The sequence below is a fragment of the Schistocerca cancellata genome, chromosome 6 (genome assembly GCF_023864275.1).
Source record: "Schistocerca cancellata isolate TAMUIC-IGC-003103 chromosome 6, iqSchCanc2.1, whole genome shotgun sequence".
In the NCBI taxonomy this organism is placed as follows: domain Eukaryota; kingdom Metazoa; phylum Arthropoda; class Insecta; order Orthoptera; family Acrididae; genus Schistocerca; species Schistocerca cancellata.
In genome coordinates this window covers 345,561,760-345,581,411 of record NC_064631.1, presented here as the reverse complement: position 1 = coordinate 345,581,411, position 19,652 = coordinate 345,561,760, and the positions used below count along the sequence as shown (strand labels likewise).

At 49.5% G+C, this 19,652-nt stretch overlaps 1 protein-coding gene across 1 annotated transcript; it reads right to left on the bottom strand.

The window, feature by feature from the left end:
* Nucleotides 1-11,507: 11,507 nt before the first annotated feature.
* On the bottom strand, nt 11,508-18,137 carry LOC126088319 (angiomotin-like). The gene is made up of 2 exons (XM_049906451.1): nt 17,694-18,137; nt 11,508-11,702 (listed from the first exon to the last, which is right to left on the bottom strand). The coding sequence occupies exons 1-2, from the start codon at nt 18,135-18,137 to the stop codon at nt 11,508-11,510; spliced, it is 639 nt and encodes a 212-aa protein (XP_049762408.1).
* Nucleotides 18,138-19,652: the final 1,515 nt, after the last annotated feature.

The following is a 19,652-nucleotide window of genomic DNA, read 5'->3' as shown; positions in this document are numbered from 1 at the left end:
GAGATATCACTGACTTATAACGAGAATAATAAAGGAAAATTTCGAACCATAACAACGAAGTATCTCAAATTTTTCTTAACTTTATGTCAAGCATGATGACTGAGGCTTCTTTGTTGTCTATGGGATATGTTGTCTATGGGATATTTCAGATTTCCACAAGAGCAGCGTTTGTGCTACAGCGTTAACGTATAGGCGTCTGATATGTGTAATATAAATTTATTGTTTCTAAATATTCAGTCAGTTGAATGTGGGCAAAGTTCCCGTGCTTTTGATGCAGCAGGTAAAATGCTAACAGGTAATCAAAAGTGATAATGGGTTTTCCTTCTTAGGCTTACAAGGGAATGGTCAGACTTGTCATGCCGAAACATGTATTGCTTTTTTTAGCACTGTTATTTAACTGTGCAAAAGGTCCGTATGCAAAATTGTAGCTGCTGACATGAACTGGAAGTCACCTAAAAAAAAAATCACGAACACGGCTGTGTTTCCTGCTTGGCGCTTGCAGTGACGGCTGGCCACCCCTGGAAATGGCGAGTCGCGAGCGTTGTGTGCATGGTCGGCAAGTGCGGCCGTCTAATCGCGGCGTTCACTAAAGAGGAATATCGCTGCATGGTTTTGGTGGAAAGGGGAAACGAATATTCGTTTCTGTGCCATGCACGTCCTTTTAATTTCTGGTACGTATTTCGAAACATACCGTCCTGAAATTGGTTAGAGATGTGAAAGATGTTCTGTACATGTTCATCTATACTCCGCAAGCCACTTTACGGTGAACATTCAATCTCCCCTCACAGGTGATGGCGAACCCTGTAAATGTTTTGCTGCTTTCCATGGAGATATACCACAGACGCCAAATGAAGCAATCAACAGAAAACACGCGTGAAGACTATGTGTTGTGCGACATGGTTGTTAAATTTCTAGACGAGCACGTAAATGGCTCAGACATGTGGCTGGAAACAACTGAAACACTCGATATTGCAGACTGTGGATCTACAGACGGCGAAGCCACCGACGAAAGTTGCACTCATGAAGAATCTTCGAGTGATAGTGCCACGTACCATCATCAATTATCTCTGAAAGTAACACCAGCAACTACAATTACCTTATCAGACAAAGAAAAAGCGGTGACGTATTAGTTGAACGAAAGTGGTAAGAAACCCCTACGTGTCAGTACTGTTCAAAATAAGTATCGCTTTGTCCGTTCTGAACTTGAATTGTATAGATGGAAAAAGGAAGTCGCTGGACGACGTAAGAGTCGACTGGAAATTGCGACGGAGATAAATGCGCGACTTTTTGAGCTATTTACCGATGCCAGACAACAGTCATTTAGTGTCAGCGATACAACTTTGCGTGATTGGACGTTAGAGATTGCCAACGCGATAGGAGCTAAAGAATTTACAGCTTCTCAAAGTTGGATTAGTCGCTTCAAAAGATCACATAAAATTATGGCAAGAAAAATAACAAAATTTGTATAGAGAAATAGGTCGGAAAATGAAGTGACACAAATCGAAATGATAGAAGCTTTTCTTACGAATGCAAAAAGTAAGATCGCTATTTTTAGTGAATCGTACGTGGACAATGCCGATCTGTGAGGTTTTAAAAAAGAAATGTGTGCGAAAAGAACACTGTCATTCAAAGGGGAAAAACATATTGAGACGATTGCGCAGTCCACGACTGCACTCACCCATTCATACACTATAATGCCCATAATTAGTCTGGATGGTCCATTGCTTCCTAAACTATATGTGTGTCTTCAAGAACAAACTGAACGTTTTGGACCACGTGTCAAAAGAACAATGTTCTATGCAAACACTCTTGTGGTAGACGCATCGAAGTCTGGAAAAATGGGAAATGAAAACGTTACACTTTTCATGTGTCATGCTTTTCTTCCGATCTGCGGGAACAAATCTCTTTTCCTTCTAGATTCATGGTCAGGTCATAAAAGGTCTGATTCATTAAAAGCTGTATTTCGAGCCCACCCTGACACTTCAGATTCCACCCGGCACGACGAACGTAATTCAACCTTTAGACAGAGAATTTTTCCGTCAGTGGAAGGCATTTTACAGAAAACTAACAGAGAAAATTATTGTGTGCAGATCACTGCAATTTTCTGTCTATCACAGTGACAATATTCTCAAGCTGCAATCAGTAGTACATTATCAATTTTCCTCTCCACGCTTTCAGAATTTGATTAAATATGCGTGGCACTCCTCGAAATTTTCTGATACTAGGTCTGATTCATTCCTAACACCAGCCCAGTTTCGTCTACGGACATCAAACAACGTCTGTGATTCGCAGGGCTGTCATATGTCGTCTTTGCTTGAATGTTCTTGGTGCCCAAAAAACCTATGTTTTGAACATTGTATCAATATTTCACATTTTTGCGGTAATTACAAGAAATAAAATTTGGACGTGTTCTAAACCGTATATTTATTTGTGTCTGTTTCATAGCTATTTGGAAAAAATGTTGTAGATAGCATATCAGCCATATTTGTCAACGAATGTTTAATTATCATACGATCGCTTTCACTGGGGAAATCAGCTCTCTCACTGCTGTGGCAAGAGAGCTGCGATTAGCTAACACCACCTTGTCCCTAGATGGCGTTGGTATAACGTAGAGAGAGAGGTCAGGGTTGTACAACAGGCAGTTATAAGCGCGGAAACCATGCGACAATAATGTCTTACTTCATAAAATTGTTTACGTACTTCCAGGTCATGTCAGCAGCTAAAATTCTGCATACAGACTTCTTGCAATGTTAACTCACAGTGGTAAAAAAAGCAACACAGGTTTCGACATGACAAGTCTGACCATTCCCTTGTTAGATGTATCATAATTAGAGTGGAGTAGATCCGTGATCTAGGATCTAATATCTCTGATTAGTAATCAGCGTGTCCTGGTCTCGAGTTCGAAACCCGTCACTGCTTGCATTTTGAATAAAAATCAGGAACAGCGCAGACTCCCGGTATAAGGAGACACCCTCGTTCTACCAGTGACCTTGCCAAAGAGCGCGGACAGAGTTTCAGGGCAATCTCTTGCCCTTGGAGTGGGAAACTGCCCCTAAAAGGCGGAAAAATCAGCAGTGAACAACGGGATGAGTATGAAAAATATAATGGAAACCACTAAATTAAAGAAACAGCGCGTACCCACGGGTCATGTGGTCCATAATTGAGAAAGTGTCTTTATAACCTTTCCATTGTCAAAAGATCCTGAATTGGTACCCATTCGGATATCGGGGAAGGGGACTGCCAAGTAAGAGATAACCATGAGAAAAAGACTGAATAACCAGCGAAAGTGCTACGAATCGGGGCGTGCTACGTCAGAAGTTTGGACGTGGAATAAAAACTAGTAAATCAGAAATGGGAAATGTAGTGGCTTAGTCTAGATATAGTGGGCGTCCGTGAAGTGAAACGGAGAGAAACAAGGATTTCTGGTCAGATGAATTTAAAGTAATATCAGCAGCAGAAAATTGCACAACGGTAGTAGGATTCATTTTGGATAGGAAAGTAAGACAGGGATTAAATTGCTTCGACCAGTTCAGATATAAGGATGTTCTCAACAAAATCTACAGAAAACCAACGCCAACAACAGTAGTTCAGGTGTACATGATGATGTCACAAGTTGAAGATGAAGAGATAGGGAAAGTATATGAGGATACTGTACGGGTAATTCAGTATGTAAAAGGAGACAATGTAATAATCATGGGCGACTGGAACACAGTAGTGTGAGACAGAGCGAAGGAAGTGTGATGGGAGAATATGCGCTTGGTAGTAGGAATCAGAGAGAAGAAAGGCTGATTGAGTACTGCAATAAATTTCAGCTGGTAACAGCGAATACACTGTTCAAAAACCATAAGAGGTATACTCGGAAAAGACCAAGGGATACGGACGATTTTAGCTCGTACACATGGTCAGACAGAGATTCTGATATCAGATACTAGATTGTAAGGTGTACCCAGAAGCAGATATAGACTCCACTCACAATTTGGAAATGAATAAGAGTGGGCTGATGTTGAAGGAAGTCGTGCAGAATTAATTTACAGAGAAGGGGATACTTAAATATTTAAAAGTGAGGATAAGCACCCGAAGTTCTTTGAGGCTATAGATACTGTGATAATGAACACCACCGTAAACAGTTCATTCGAAGAAGAACGGACATCTCTAGAAAGGGCAGTGACGAAAGTTGGATAGAAAAACATAGCTAAAAGGAAGGTAACTGCAAAGAAGCTTTGGGTAACAGAAGAAATGCTTCTACTTATCGATGAAAGAAGGAAGTACAAACATTTTCAAGGAAATACAAGAATGTAGAAATATGTCACTTAGGAATGAAATAAGCACTTAGTGCAGGGAAGCCAAGGCGAAATTGCTACAAGAAAAATGTGAAGAAACAATGGAAGCTGAAGAAATGAAATAAAATTTGTGCTGTGGCCAGGACTAGAACCTGAGGCTCCTTGGTTAGTAGGCAAGTAGGACAGCCATTCCACCACCACTAAATTATAGCTAACATAGCTGCACAAAGTACCATAGTCAAATGCTCTCCCTAAAACAAAGTTCCAAATACATCTTCAGCTTATTTTCCCCTTCTTAGATCGTAACTATTGCCGAGGCTAGCAAAATTACCTAGTAAGCAAGGAGACCTGGGTTCAAGTCGTGGCCACAGCACAAATTTTAATTCATTTCTTCGGCTTCCGTCATTATCGTAGATAAGGACGAGACTCAAATGACTCAAGGGCAATTTAATTATATCACATGTATAGACCACCTACGCCTGAGGTACAGGCAGGATTTCCTCATTATGTCCAACGCTGGGGTGCTATTCCAATACCGGAGAGAAATGGCGGATAAGTGCGAGAACTATCGCGCAGTCAGCTTAAAGACTCATACAACCAAGTTGCTGACGAGAACAATGTACAGAAGAATGGGAAAGGAAATTGTAGATCTGTCAGATTACCTTCCATTTTGATTTCAGAAAGATGACACCAGAGAAGCAATTACGACATTGCGACTGATAATGGACGCAAGACTTAAGGAAAATCATGACTGTTCGTAGGGCTTGCCACACTGGAAAAATTATTCGACGATGTAAAATGGTGCAAGCTTTTCGAACTTCTGAGAGAATTAGATGGTTAATCAATGTATATTATAAAAGTAGGTGTATAATGTGCGTGCCGCTAAAATTCAGAAAAAAGTCTCGGTACGATCAAGGGAGTTATGTGGTGAGGTAGCCCTCTATCCTCCAATCCATGAAGAAGGTTCCTGTTTTTGCCTTAAGGGCATACTTTTGAGGATATAAGGGCTGGGAAGTTTCGCCCTATAGAAATTCCTGGAACATTCGAGAACATTCTAGAACAAAAATGGTCCAAATGGCTCTAAGCACTATGGGACTCAACTGCTGAGGTCATTAGTCCCCTAGAACTTAGAACTAGTTAAACCTAACTAACCTAAGGACATCACAAACATCCATGCCCGAGGCAGGATTCGAACCTGCGACCGTAGCGGTCTTGCGGTTTCAGACTGCAGCGCCTTTAACCGCACGGCCACTTCGGCCGGCTCATTATAGAACATTTGAGAGCATTCGAGAGCATTGCGCAACGTTCCGGAATGTTCCACAATTATCCGGGATGTTCTGTACGTTCAGGAATACTCTAGAACATTTGGGAATATTCCAGAATATTCGGGAAAATCCCGGAACAACCCATATCGTTGCGGGACATTCCAGAACACTCTCGAATGTTGTGGATTGTTCTGGAACATTGTGGAACATTCGAAACCTTTATCTTACGTTGTGGAATTCTCCACTGGTGGGGCTACCCATTGGTAGGGGTATGTAAAACAAGACCCGTCGTGGGTTCGAACATCACTTTCTTATCAGTGACGAAGGGAGGAAATGAAAAAGTTTTGTAGTGAGTGAATAAAAACAAACAGTGGAATGTGAGTAGTCAAAGTGATACTGTGACTGGATATAAATCGAAGATAAAGTGTGAAAAGTGACTAAAGTGTACTAAGTGTATTTGTTACTAAAAAGTTGTTTTGCTTTATATTTTAGAAAATGCTCAAATGTAAAAGAGGACTACGCAATCTCATATCAACTCCCTGATCGAAGCCAGGTACCTCAGCTAGTGAGTGTGAAAGGATATCAACGATAAGATTTGGTGACGACATTGCTCGGTGAAAGTGAAGAAGAATTACAGAATCTGTTGAATGCATTGGACGGCCTCATGAGTACAAAATATGGACTGAGTAGACCGACGAAAGATGATAGTAATGCGGAGTATCAGACATGAGATTAGCGACAAACTAAACGTCAAAACTGGTGACCACGAAGAAGAAGAAGTTAACGAATTATGCTACCTCGGTAGCAAAATAACATGTCGCGGACAAAGCGAGGAAGACATAAAAAGTAGACTAGTACAGGCAAAGAGGGCATTCCTGGCCAAGAGAAGTCTGTTGATATTGAACATGGTCCTTTATCTGAGCAACAATGTTTTGAGAATGTACGTATGGAGCATAGCGTTGTATGGTAGTGGATTATGGACTGTGGGAAAACCGCAGAAGAGAATCCATGGGTCTGATATGTGGTGCTGTAAAAGGATGTTTCAAATTAAATGGACTGAAAAGATAAAGAATGAGGAGGTTCTCCACAGAATCGGCGAAGAAAAAAACATATAGGATACAGTGGCAAGCAGAAGGGACAGGATGACAGGACACGTATTAAGACTTCAGAGAATAGCTTCCATGGTACTAAAAGGAGGTGTAGAAAGTAAAAACTATAGCGGAAGCCATAGACTGGAATACATCCAGCAAATAATTGAGGATATATGGCGTAAGTGTTTCTCTGAGATGAATAGGTTGGTACAGGAAAGGTATTCGGGGCAACAACTAAAAAAAAAGTTAATAACGGACACTTACGCAGATGGAAGCATAACAGACGCAAAAACGTTCAGTAAACACGGGTCCGCGAATGTATGGCTACGAGCCGGTACTGGCTTGAGCGTCAAATGGTGTCCTAATTAGTGCAAATGTATCTGAAATAAAAACTTAAGTACCCATCTAATTGGGCTCAAATTTCACTCATGGTCTGCCTTAACAAGAAATACAGTGTAAGCTTTGTACACTGTTAAGCTTAAGGTTGTTGGAAGTCGGCAAGGACACTCTAAGACAGGAAATCAGAGACGATGTGCAGAGTGCAGGCAAATGCGTCAGCGTTTAGGTACCGGAGCTAAACGCTAACTTAGAGCCCTGTGAATTGCAGACGCTCTGGACAACTGTCCCTGGGGAGAAGTTTGACCCCAGAAGATTGACTGGTAACTCCGCCTATTTCCTAGACGCTGTTGTAAGGCATCACAGTAGAAGATGGTCACATAAAGGTACGTCTTAGCAGAGGCAGCAAGCTTGGCACTTGCCCCTGAGAACTGCAACGTTAGTGGGTTTACGCAGGTTAGACTGCTACAGCAGTGGACCCCACTCACGAGAGACCTCAGGGCGGGTGTAAGTGACGTAAAACACTGTTGTTGTCAGTCAGTGGCGTTTAGCTTTCAGCTGAGCGCTGTTGCTCCCAAACTAACAGTTTTTTAATGTTAAGGTGAGACACATCCAAAGTTACCGAGTAGGACAATGTGGTTGGCCAGAAGCGTCCTGGAGATGCTGCGCTCCTCGTAGGATTGGTCAATCCTGTGAAGTGCCTGTGGACTGGTGGGACGACTACAGGAAGGGAGAAATAGTGTCTCTCCACAACCCTTTCAAAACCTACGTTTTTGTATTCAGACAGAGTTCACATCCAAATCGTTGGGGAGTTAACTCTGTGTCGTTCATCGCCAGCCTCGGGTAGGATCCAACAAGTCTGTTTTGAAGTCCCAAAGGAATTACAGATATTGGCTGCAAGTGACCATTGATTTACATCAATTGGGAAAGTTGAAAATTTGTGCCGGACTGGGATTCGAGCCTGGCTCAAGTAGTACACAAGAGGGAGGTACCACTACGCCCGATAGACTCGATGCATTCTCCTACCTATGGTATAGCCAAACACCTGGCACAACTGCTCAAGCCTCTCATGGGTAAATTTGATAAGTTTAATAAGACACTCAAGGAGTGGCGTCTTGACAAAAATGATATATGGTCAGCTTTGACGTCACATCCCTCTTCACGAGGGTACTGCTAGAGGACTCCTAGAGACTTCTTGAGAATGATTTCGACGAAGACACAGTGGGATTATTCCGCCATGCACTCACAATCACTTATTCCCAGTGTGGGGGCAAGTTTTACCAACAGGTGGATGGAGTCGCTATGGAACCCTCCACTGACACCATGTATCGCCAACCTTTACATGGAATACTTCGAAGATATCACCTTGGAAACAGCAAGCCATAAAGCCAAGGTCTTTTATCGGTACGTGGACGAGACTTCCGCGGTCTGGCCGCACGGCGAGGACACTCTAATGGAATTTCTCAACCATCTGAACAGCATACACGAGAACATCAAGTTCACAATGAAATTAGCAGAAAATGGGTGCCTACCCTTCCTTGATATCCTAATAAAGAAGAAAACGGACGGCACACCGTTCTTCTACCGACAGAAAACACACACAGACCTGTACCTCAACGCCAACAGTTGTCATTACCAGCACAATGGAAATCCGTGCTCACTGTCCTTGTCCGCGGAGCTCGTGACATATGCGACAAGGTCATTCTACCCACTGAGATGCAGCACCTGAAGAAAACCTTTCAGATGAATGGCTACACTGAAACGCAGCTTAGACGCCTCTGAAGATGAGGAAGCAGAACAAGGAGGAGGACCTTTGGGAGGAAGAGGACAACAAGGGCCTGGCGTTCCTCCCGTATGTTGGGCCACCCTCGGTGGAGATTGTCAGGATACTGGAGAAGAATAAGAGAAAAACGATCTTCCGCCCTCCAGCAAAAATTAGGAATATGCGGTGCTCAATGAATAACAACTTGGGTCTAAGAACACCAGGTGTCTGCAGCATTTCCTGTGACTGTGGGAACAATACATCAGACACACGCAGCGTTGCATCACACAACGCATCTCTGAACATGTGAGAAACTTTCGCCGCGGACAAAATTAAAAATCCGCGGTAGCAGAGTACGGCCTCAGTGAAGAGCACACGTTTGAATTTGAAAAAATCAAGATAATGTTAGAGCAAAAGGTTTCAGGGACTATTATGAAAGAGGCAGCGGATATCCAAGAATGGTAACTTGGTCAATCGGGATAGCGGCTTCTAACTCATCACCGCGTGGGACACAACATTAGCAAGAATACGACGACAGCGCACTGATGGAGGAAGCCGGTGGCGGCGGGTGGAATAAACAGGCCATAGCGAGACGAGACGCGGGGACCTGGCGCTTGCGGCTCACCCCCCACCACGCGCCGCCGTGCCGATTACCGCTCGAGCCTGATTGGCCCGACCGGCACCGAGGCTGCAGAGAAGCCCGAGGTCCAGCGGCTATAAAGATGCGGACGAAATGTGAACCGGACATTCGGACTCCGTTGGTCGACTCACTGATGGTCGCATCGTTGCTCTCGCTCGTCTCGGTCGCCATGTCCAGACGCGAAAAGGGAGGAACAAGCAAGACTGCAGCCGTGGCCAACCTCCTGTTCACGTTAGCTGGGGACAGCCACGGCAACAAGAAGAAATGGACGAGAAAGACGAAGGAGCAGTGCTACCGGTGCCAAAGGATGGGGCACTTAGCCAAGACATGCAAGAATACAGTTGTGTGCCTGAAGTGGGCTGTGGCTGCCGAAGTGTGCGGACGCTCTGTGCTGAGGCTGCCGAAGCTAACCTCTCGCTCGTGATCTTGTAGCGACCGGTTGCGCGGGTTCACGCATTTTGCTACTGGTCTTGCCTCTTCTCGCTCACCAGCGTTTCTCTCTTTCAGATTCGACGACAGCCTGCAAGGGCCTTTAGGGACACCTGTGGCAAAATCCACGTGGCCTGACCTCCCTATGTAAAAATCTAAAAACTGTCGTGGCTTTCTAAAGAAGCAAAGTTGTCGTGTTGGGGGTTATGACATGGAGGAGGGGCCGAAACGAGACGATCGCTCCGGCGAGATGCTGGGTGTGGCAGATGACGGTCCAAGGGAGGTTTCCCAGACGACGGCAGCGTCTGACCCCCCACCACCGACGAAGACGACGAGCGAGAGTGTTTCTCGCGGCCGCCGGATGGACGTGGAAATTTCCGCGAACGGACGGCGCCGCGCCCGCACACTATCAGGAAGACGACGACGCATCGAGCTGCCGATATCCCTGACAAAGGAGAAAATTGCCGCCGCCATCGCCAAGCTGAACCCCGAGGAGAGTTGCATCTACATGCAGCGCTTGGCCATGGGCACCGAAGCGGACAGGGAGGAGGTACTCTCGAGACTCCGGTTCTTGGTACCCGTGGGTCGCGACAGGCAACTGCATGTCGCAGCCGCCACGACAGCTGCCGCGCCAGCAGTCGCACCAGCAGTGGTGGCTACAGAAGCCGCCACGCCCTCACCAACGTCCAGGCTGGCAACACCCGACGAGCCTGCAGAGGTCGAGCAAACCTCACGGAAGCGCCCAGCCGCGGCTGTAGAGGACACTCCCTCCCCCCAGGCAAGTTCCGGTCGCGCCGGGCGGAAGAATAGGGGGGTACGTCGCAGGACGATCGTGTCGCCGAGGAAGCCTGACGAAGAAGGCTTCATCGCGCCCTCCCGGCGCCACACAGCGAGAGCCAGGTCGTTCGAACTGGTGATGCCGGAACAGGTCAAGGCTGCAGACCGGTTTTGCAGATCTGCCGGAAGTAGCCGAGACCGACGGGGACGGGACCACGCCGACTACGGCGACGAAACCGCCCCGCCGCCCGCCGCTGATTACCATCCAGTGGCGCGAGGCCTTTAGTGAGCTGATAGAGAAGCTCTACTCCGTCGCAAAACAGCGAAATACGATCGCTGGGACCGACACTTACAAGGTCAGAGCAGAGTGCACAGAGGACCACGCAAAACTCATGCACCTCTGTGAGACCGAGAAGTGGAACTGCTTCACGCAGAGCACGGAACAGCTAAAGCAGCTGAAGATCGTTTTTCGCCACCTGCCGCTGAAGATGGAACCGGCGTTCCTATAGCGGCAGCTGGAGGAACTCGGCTTCCAGACCCGCCACGTCGGGGTGATGAGGTCGCCCAGGACCCACAGGGACGTGCCCTTGTTGCTTGTGGTATTGGTCGACAATGTTGACAACCGGAAAATTTTTCAGGTTGAAAACATTGCCGACTTCGACGTAGAAGTCGAGCCACTCTGCGCAAAAGGCAGACGAGCCCAGTGCTTCAACTGCCAGAGAATGGACCACGTGGCAAAATTTTGCAGGATGTCTGTGCGCTGCTGCAAGTGCGCCGAGGAGCACCAGTCGCGGAACTGCCTCAAGAAGAAAGAATACCGGCCGAAGTGCTGCTACCGTAACGGGGACCACGTCACCTGTTATCGAGGATGCGCCGCATTCAAGCGCGCCAGCCGCCTCAACCCGAGCCGCAGCTTCGCGGACGTCGCTAAGGGGAGGTCGGCCGCCCCCTCCGAGAGGCCAGAGCCGCTCGCAGGGGAGGCCGCCCCGGCACCGCAGCCGTCGCAGCTGCCCTCACCGGCGGCACCGCCTGCAGTCGGGGAGGCCGGCTTGCCGTCGCCCGCTGCTGCAAGGAGGGTTGCCACCTGCGCAGGGCGGTCCCAGGACGCCGCTCCGCTGCCGACTACGGGAAACGTCGCGATGGGGTCAAACCTTCCCGAAACGGCGAAGGAAGACACCACCGAGCTGGCCGCAACCAGCTGATGACTCAGCTACCGGTGCTCGTGGGAGCAGTGACGGCCGCCCTCCACGCCACCACCGGGAGAAGCCAGCCTTAAAATGGATAAAGACCATATTTATGGATTAACCATCTGCACATTCAACGCTCGGGGTCTCCACCACCATCAGGGCGAATTTTGCCAATTCCTACGGGACGAGGTGGTCGACATCTGCCTTGTGCAGGAGACCTTCCTCAAACCCGGGGTAGACGTGCGAGCAGCAAATTTTTGCTGCTACCGAGGTGACAGAGCCACCCACGGGGGCGGCACTGCCATCGACGTGAAGAAGACACTGCGCCACCACCGGGTTCAACTGCCGGCGTTCAATGCGCTGGAGATCAAAGGAGTGGCCGTCAACATCACCGCCGGAAAGATTCTTTTCGTGTCGGTGTAGCGGCAGCCTGGCAGACCGCTAGACGAAGCCGACTTCGACGCCCTGCTGTCGCTGGAGGGGCGAGCTTTCATTGCCGGGGATTTCAATGCGAAACACACCGAATGGAACTCACGAACTGTAGCCGCAGCGGGCGCCGCCTCTCCTGCGTTGTTCACCGCAACGGCGCGATCACCGTGGGGCCATACGGGGACAACCGGACGTGCACGATATTGCTCTTCTTAAGGGCATCGGGCAATTCGCGACCGCCCGGACGCCTAACGTCCTGTCCTGCGACCACGTACCGGTCATTTTTGGCCTCGACGTGGTCGGAGCTTCTCTTCCAGAGAGCCGTCCGAGCTATCGCAGGCTCGACGCCGAGCGCTTTCAGACGAAAGCCCTCGAACTGCTCGAGGACGCCCCAAACCCCGCTGACGTAGGGGCAGACGCCGCCCTAGCAATGCGAAGAATACTCCGAGCAGCAGAGGAAACAACGCCGAGACATCGCCAAGGTCCACGAGACTTCTCATGACAGCTACCGCGCCCTATTCCGGACGCGATCACCAAGAAGAACCGACTGTTTCGTGAATGGCAGCTCACTCGCCAACCAGACACGAGGCGCCGCTTAGACCACATGAGACGGGAAATTAAGGCAGCAGTCGAACAGCACCGGAACCAGGAATGGGAAGACCTAGTGTCTACCCTCAATCCTGAGGATGGCAGTGTATTGAGTGTGGTAAAATCCTTCCTACCCCGGCGACAGCGAATACCTCCCTTACAACTCGGGAACGACTTCGCCAGCAATCTCGACGCGAAAGCCAGCGTTCTGAATGACACATTTGCAGCGAACTTCACACCGGTGGCCTACGTCATCGACGACGACCACATACGGCGGGTCCACGAGCAACTACCAACCTTCCGCGCCGCAAAGGAGGAAGGCGACGTTATCGAGCCGATAACGGAGGAGGAAGTTGCTGTGCAGCTTCGCTCGCTGAATCCCAAGAAGGCTTGAGGCAACGATGGCGTCACAAACCTCCTGCTGAAGAACCTTTCGCCGGGATTACACCGGCAACTTGCCGATGTTTTCAACGAGATCCTCCGTTCAGGTGTCTACCCCTCTGCATGGAAACACGCGGAGGTCGAGGCCATTCTGAAATCCGGCAAGGAACCACGCCAGGCATCGAGCTACCGAGCCATCAGCCTGCTCCCGTCCCTCTCGAAAGTTTTCGAGAGGCTGTACTTGAGAAGACTGATGTGACACCTCACTCAGGAGGGCATAATCCCGGACGAGCAGTTCGGGTGTTGAGAAGAACATGCCACTTCCCACCAGCTCCTGCGGCTGGTAGAATCGGCGAGGAGGGCACTGGAAACAAGGGGATACTTTTGAGCAGTGTTCCTCGACGTCTCCCGAGCGTTTGACTCGGTGTGGCACGACAGTCTCGAGTTCAAACTTTTTGAACACGGGATACCGACGTCCTACATGACGCTACTGTGGTCGTACCTGTCTGAACGAACCTTCCACGTGAGGGCTGACGACGGCACGTCCACAGACCGGCAGATACGCGCAGGAGTGCCGCAGGGGTCGGTCCTCGGCCCCTCGCTGTACTCCCTGTACACTGCCGACGCCCCGAAAGTGGCAGGAGTTGAACTGGCGCTGTACACGGATGATACGGCCCTGTTCACTCGCAGCATGAGCGCCCCAGTGCTGAGAAACCCCCTCCAACGCGCTTGCAACGCCTTGGGCTCGTGGGCAACAAAGTGGCGGCTGAAATTCAACGTCACGAAGAGCCAAGCAGTTGTCTTCACCCGAAGACCTCCGCCGCCAGGGCTTACACCAGTCGAAATCCTGGGAGAACCTATCGCATGGAGAGGGACGGCGAAATACCTAGGGTTTACCCTAGACAGCAGGCTCACCTGGAAGCATCACATCCGTGATGTGAAAGAGAGAGCAATAGGACGCATTCGCGCCCTGTATCCGCTGCTAAACCCGCAGTCGTCATTGCCACCGCAACACGGCATCACGCTTTACCTAACATTGGTTCGCCCACTGTTAGAGTATGCGGCCGTGGTCTGGGGGAAAGCCGCAGATGCTGACATTGTGACTCTGCAGCGGATACAGAACCGCGCGCTGAAGACTGCTATGCATCTTCCGAAGCTTTTCTCGACGCGCCAGCTCCACGAGGACACCGGGATCCTGCTTCTCCGAGACAGGTTTCGCGCCATCGCCAGGAAGTTCTACGAGAAAGCGGGACACTCCCGCTACCGGCTCATCCGTGGACTGGGCCAACAACCACGCGTTGGCCTGTCCTGCTGAGGGATTAAGTTTTAATAACCCCCCATCAGAGTGCGTCTTTCTCTTATTCAGCAAGGACCAATCAACAATAGTGGTAATATATTTTTCTCTCTTTTACAGGAACCGCAGGAATGACAAATTTTGTCCAATCCGCACCATCTCGAGCCAAGGATAGGCTTGTCCTTTTCAGCGTCAGCGCGAAAGCGCACGCCACACGCGACTGTAACAAACCGAGAGGAGTGACTGCTACTTGCGCAAACTACGGCGGCATGCACGCTGATAACTTGCGCAGGTGCAACTGCGTGAAGACCGGGATGCAGCTGAAGAGGGTCACCACACGAGAAGAGGTGGCCCTTGAAGACAAGGCGGCCGCCCCGCCCTCCCACCAAGGACGGGGAAGCGGGACGCGCCGCCGAGAAGAAGAAGACGATAGTGGCCTCCGTGAAATGTTGCGGAAAGCCACCGACGAAGCAACCGCCACTCTCAAAACTGCCTTCAAGGAAGAGAGGGCAGCCCTGAAAGCTGAGGCGGAAGAAGTACGTTGCCTACTAGCGGAACTATGTGATGAAATGGGCGCTGCCAAAACGACGCTCGCCCTCCCCGCTTACCCGGCAGTAGTGGATGCGGCGACGCAGACAGAAGACCCTCCGGCCCCTGCTGAGGCGCGGGGGCTCTCGGAGGATGTCACGGAAATGGGGCCGCCTGCTGCCACGACTGCAAGTGAGGTTGACGACCAGCAGGCGCACGATGCTCCACTGGAATGTAGGGTGAGGAGGGCTATGCGAGAGGCGTTCAATGAACTCGAAAGTAAAGTTCTATGTACTGACTTGGCAGACAATCCTAAGAAATTTTGGTCTTATGTCAAAGCGGTAGGTGGATCAAAACAAAATGTCCAGACACTCTGTGACCAAAATGGTGCTGAAACAGAGGATGACAGAATAAAGGCCGAAATACTAAATATCTTTTTCCAAAGCTGTTTCACAGATGAAGACTGCACTGTAGTTCCTTCTCTAGATTGTCGCACAGATGACAAAATGGTAGATATCGAAATAGACGACAGAGGGATAGAGAAACAATTAAAATCGCTCAAAAGAGGGAAGGCCGCTGGACCTGATGGGATACCAGTTCGATTTTACACAGAGTACGCCAAGGAACTTGCCCCCCTTCTTGCAGCGGTGTACCGTAGGTCTCGAGAAGAGCGTAGCGTTCCAAAGGATTGGAAAAGGGCACAGGTCATCCCCGTTTTGAAGAAGGGACGTCGAACAGATGTCCAGAACTATAGACCTATACGTCTAACGTCGATCAGTTTTAGAATTTTGGAACACGTATTATGTTCGAGTATAATGACTTTTCTGGAGACTAGAAATCTACCGTGTAGGAATCAGCATGGGTTTCGAGAAAGACAGTCGTGTGAAACCCAGCTCGCGCTATTCGTCCACGAGACTCAGAGGGCCAGGTAGATGCCGTGTTTCTTGACTTCCGCAAGGCGTTCGATACAGTTCCCCACAGTCGTTTAATGAACAAAGTAAGAGCATATAGACTATCAGACCAATTGTGTAATTGGATTGAAGAGTTCCTAGATAACAGAGCGCAGCATGTCATTCTCAATGGAGCGAAGTCTTCCGAAGTAAGAGTGATTTCAGGTGTGCCGCAGGGGAGTGTCGTTAGGACCGTTGCTATTCACAATATACATAAATGACCTTGTGGATGACATCGGAAGTTCACTGAGGCTTTTTGCGGATGATGCTGTGGTAAATCGAGAGGTTGTAACAATGGAAAATTGTACTGAAATGCAGGAGGATCTGCAGCGAATTGACGCATGGTGCAGGGAATGGCAATTGAATCTCAATGTAGACAAGTGTAATGCGGGCTTTTGTTGAAGTTTCGAGAACATACCTTCACCTAGGAGTCAAGCAGTATATTGCTCCCTCCTACGTATATCTCGCGAAGAGACCATGAGGATAAAGTCAGAGAGATTAGAGCCCACACAGAGGCATACCGACAATCCTTCTTTCCACGAACAATACGAGACTGGAATAGAATGGAGAACCGATAGAGCTACTCAAGGTACCCTCCGCCACACAGCGTCAGGTGGCTTTCGGAGTATGGACGTAGAAGTAGATGTAAATGTAGATGGAAGAGACGCAAGAACAGGCATCCACCGATGAGGAGGATGGATCAGTGGCAGTGCCGCCTCCGTCTGAGCCATATCCTCTACCGGATGAGGAAACCGTGCAGCAAGTGCTGGAAGTGATACGCGATAAAAGATTCCCATTTATCCCTATCCTTATACAGCATCTAATATCCCCTAATCTTCCCTTCCCCATAAGCCATACGTATTCCGCTGGGAAATCGCCAAATTGACGGCCATCATCCCCAAGAAGGACCTGTGCCTGATAAACAGGTATCCAGCTTTCGCAGAACACGACTGGCGTCATATCATCGATGTAACGCTGAGAATCAAACAGAAGAAGACGACACGTTCCTCATAAGCTCACTAGCCTTCAAGTACTCCTAGAAATTCACTCCTGTCTGCTCAGACTAGTCCAGTGCCACACCAATAGCGCCAGAAACCAATTTCAACACAGTAGCATTGGAATAAATGTCCAAGGACAACTAACTCCAGAATATAGACAATCCCTAGGGAGGTTGCCATCACCAGAGCAGAGAAGAACCGGACACTTCGCATAGCGCTGCGCCGTGAAGGAGACGCACACGCGAGTATCAACTCCTGGAATCTAGGCAGCCGCCGATTTCTTTTTCTCTCTTTATGGGAAGAAGACATCTCGTCCTGGCTACCACCTCTGTGCAGGGAGATTAGCGACTCCGAACGGTTTGATCGACGTGAACGTGTCGCTCCCTTTCGCAAAAGAATAGAAGTGTTGTGTTTTTACTTAAAGCAAAGTGTCGTGTTCAAGGGACGACCCATACCCACGTTCTTTTTTTTTTTTTAATTTGTGGTAAGTTCTAAGGGAGCAAACTGCTAAGGTCATCGGTCCCTAGGCTTACACACTACTTAAACTGACATACACTAACGACAACACACACACCCATCCATGCCCAAGGTAGGACTCGAACCTCCGACGGGGGGCAGCCGCTCGAACCGTGGCAAGGCCCCTGAGACCGCACGGCTACCCCGCGCGGCAGGACGACCAAAACCTCGCCCGAGGTGCCAGAACGAGAACGTCGCTTTTGCAACTCTAGGGTTGTGGGGGATCGGCGCTTAACGGATACTTTCTTGTCAGCGCCGCCTCCCTGCTCCCAGCCGTCGAATCCTGCCAATTTGGCGAGGAGTGCACTGAGCAATCGAGCGGCTGAGGCGTCCAGCGCAGCCAAAGCCGAACGTTGTGAAGTTGCTATACACCGCCTTAGCACGGGAGGTATCCTGTACCCCATCAAGGCGAAGGCCAGGTACACAGCAAGCAGTAACACCAGCACGCTGACGGCCTCCTCCACTCGGCAGCAGATTGCTGCTTGTGGAGTCATTGGCGGCAAACCAGCCGCACCGGCCGCAACCGCGCCCGGTGCAACAGCAGCTGCAACGTCGGCCGTCAGCGCGCCCGATGCGAAAACAGCAGCGACACCAACCGACGCGGGTGCGACAGCCGCACCGACTGCGATCGCGACCGACGCGGCAGGAGCAGCAGCACCGAAGGAAGGTGGGGCGAACGCGCCCATTCCGGGTGAGGACATGGAGGTGGCCCAAACCTCGAGGAAGCGCAATGCGGCAGCCGTAGAGCAAGCCCCCCCTCCCCCCCCCCCCCCCACCAACAAGCCCATCGAGCCGAAGCAGCAGAAGTGTCAACAAGTACCAGGAAGGTGATTGTTGTTGCGCCAATCGATAGTTTTCTCGTTAGTCTATACGGATCCTGTGCAGTCCCACACATCCCGTTCACCCGAAAGGCGCTAAGATAAATGTCTCGACTGTTGCGGGGCTAAGGCACCGTCACTTACGTAACTGAGCGAGAGAAGGCAGCAGCCGACCCACAGGCAAGGAGAACTTTCACGCCTTTCTCCACCAGAGTGGAAGCCAACCTTTCCATTCCAAGCTACGTATCAGATTCGCTTAGAGACCGCTGTTAATTGAGCTCGGCTGTGACACAGCAAAGAACGAGCTGTTTTACTGAAAGTAGCCGTAAAAGTTAATAGCTGTATTTAAGTAGTCGTTAGTACTTCACATTAATTTTTTCCACATAGTTCTCATTGCGAGGATCCAAAAGCTGCTCTCTCCTCTGCAGATATTATGCAAAAGATGTGTCAACATTTTATGAAACATTTCCTGAAATTTTTCCACTAAGAATGCTGAGACAGTAGCACCCCAATCTAACAATTGGTGCGCTGGATCCAGCAGTCTCTTACAGTCGGTTGCACAATGCTGCGTCAACAAGAAGATTATATAGGTTCTGAAATTCATATTACAGAACAGGGCGAAGAGGAGAGGTGGTGCATACCCGCATCAACCCGATGAAGACGGTTTCATCGCTCCTGACCAGGAAGCACACTGCGAAAGCCATTGAGCTGCAACAAGTGTGACCGACTGCTGTGGAGACTGCAAACCGATGAGGTGACACGCCTAAGAGAACAGGACGCCGCTGACCCAGCTGAAGAAACCGCCCCAACCACCAGTGATCACCATCGGGTGGTCAGGAAGCTACGCGCACTTCCACGAGAAGATACATTCTGTCGCCAAACCCCGCGGTGTTCGCAGGGCAGACTCTGATCTGTACATGGTCCAACTGGAGTGTATCGTTGACTGCCGCAAGCTCATGAAGCTCGTGGAAGAAGAAAAGAGGCAATGCTTCACACACAATGCCAAGCCGCAGAAGTAACTGAAGGTGGTTTTCTGCCACCTTCCAACGAAGATGGAATTGGAGTTCCTGAAGCAATAGCTGACTGCTCAGGGTTTTCCAGTCCGCTCCGCAGGCCTAATGAAGTCGCCTAGGACACACAAGAGCATGCCTCTGTTCCTGTTATCCTGGCCGACAAAAATTTTCGAGGTGGAAAAGGTCGCAGACTTTGACGTTAAGGTTGAGCCTCTTCGTGCAAAAGGTAGGAGAGCTCAGTGCTACTCCTGCCATGGCATGGAGCACTTGGCTCATTACTGCCATATGCCAGACCGCTGCGCGAAGTGCGCCGGACCGCACCGGACCAAGGAGTGCGGCAAGAAGAAGAAAGACCTGCCGACTTGCTTTA

Excerpts from the sequence above, each read along its gene's own strand:
- LOC126088319 (XM_049906451.1), bottom strand. The coding sequence starts at position 18,137 with ATGGGCGCGTTCGCCCCACCTTCCTTCGGTGCTGCTGCTCCTGCCGCG. Across the intron at positions 11,703-17,693 it reads GAGGCGGCGCTGACAAGAAA|TCGGCAGCGGAGCGGCGTCC; the intron begins GTATCCGTTAAG and ends CGTTTCCCGTAG.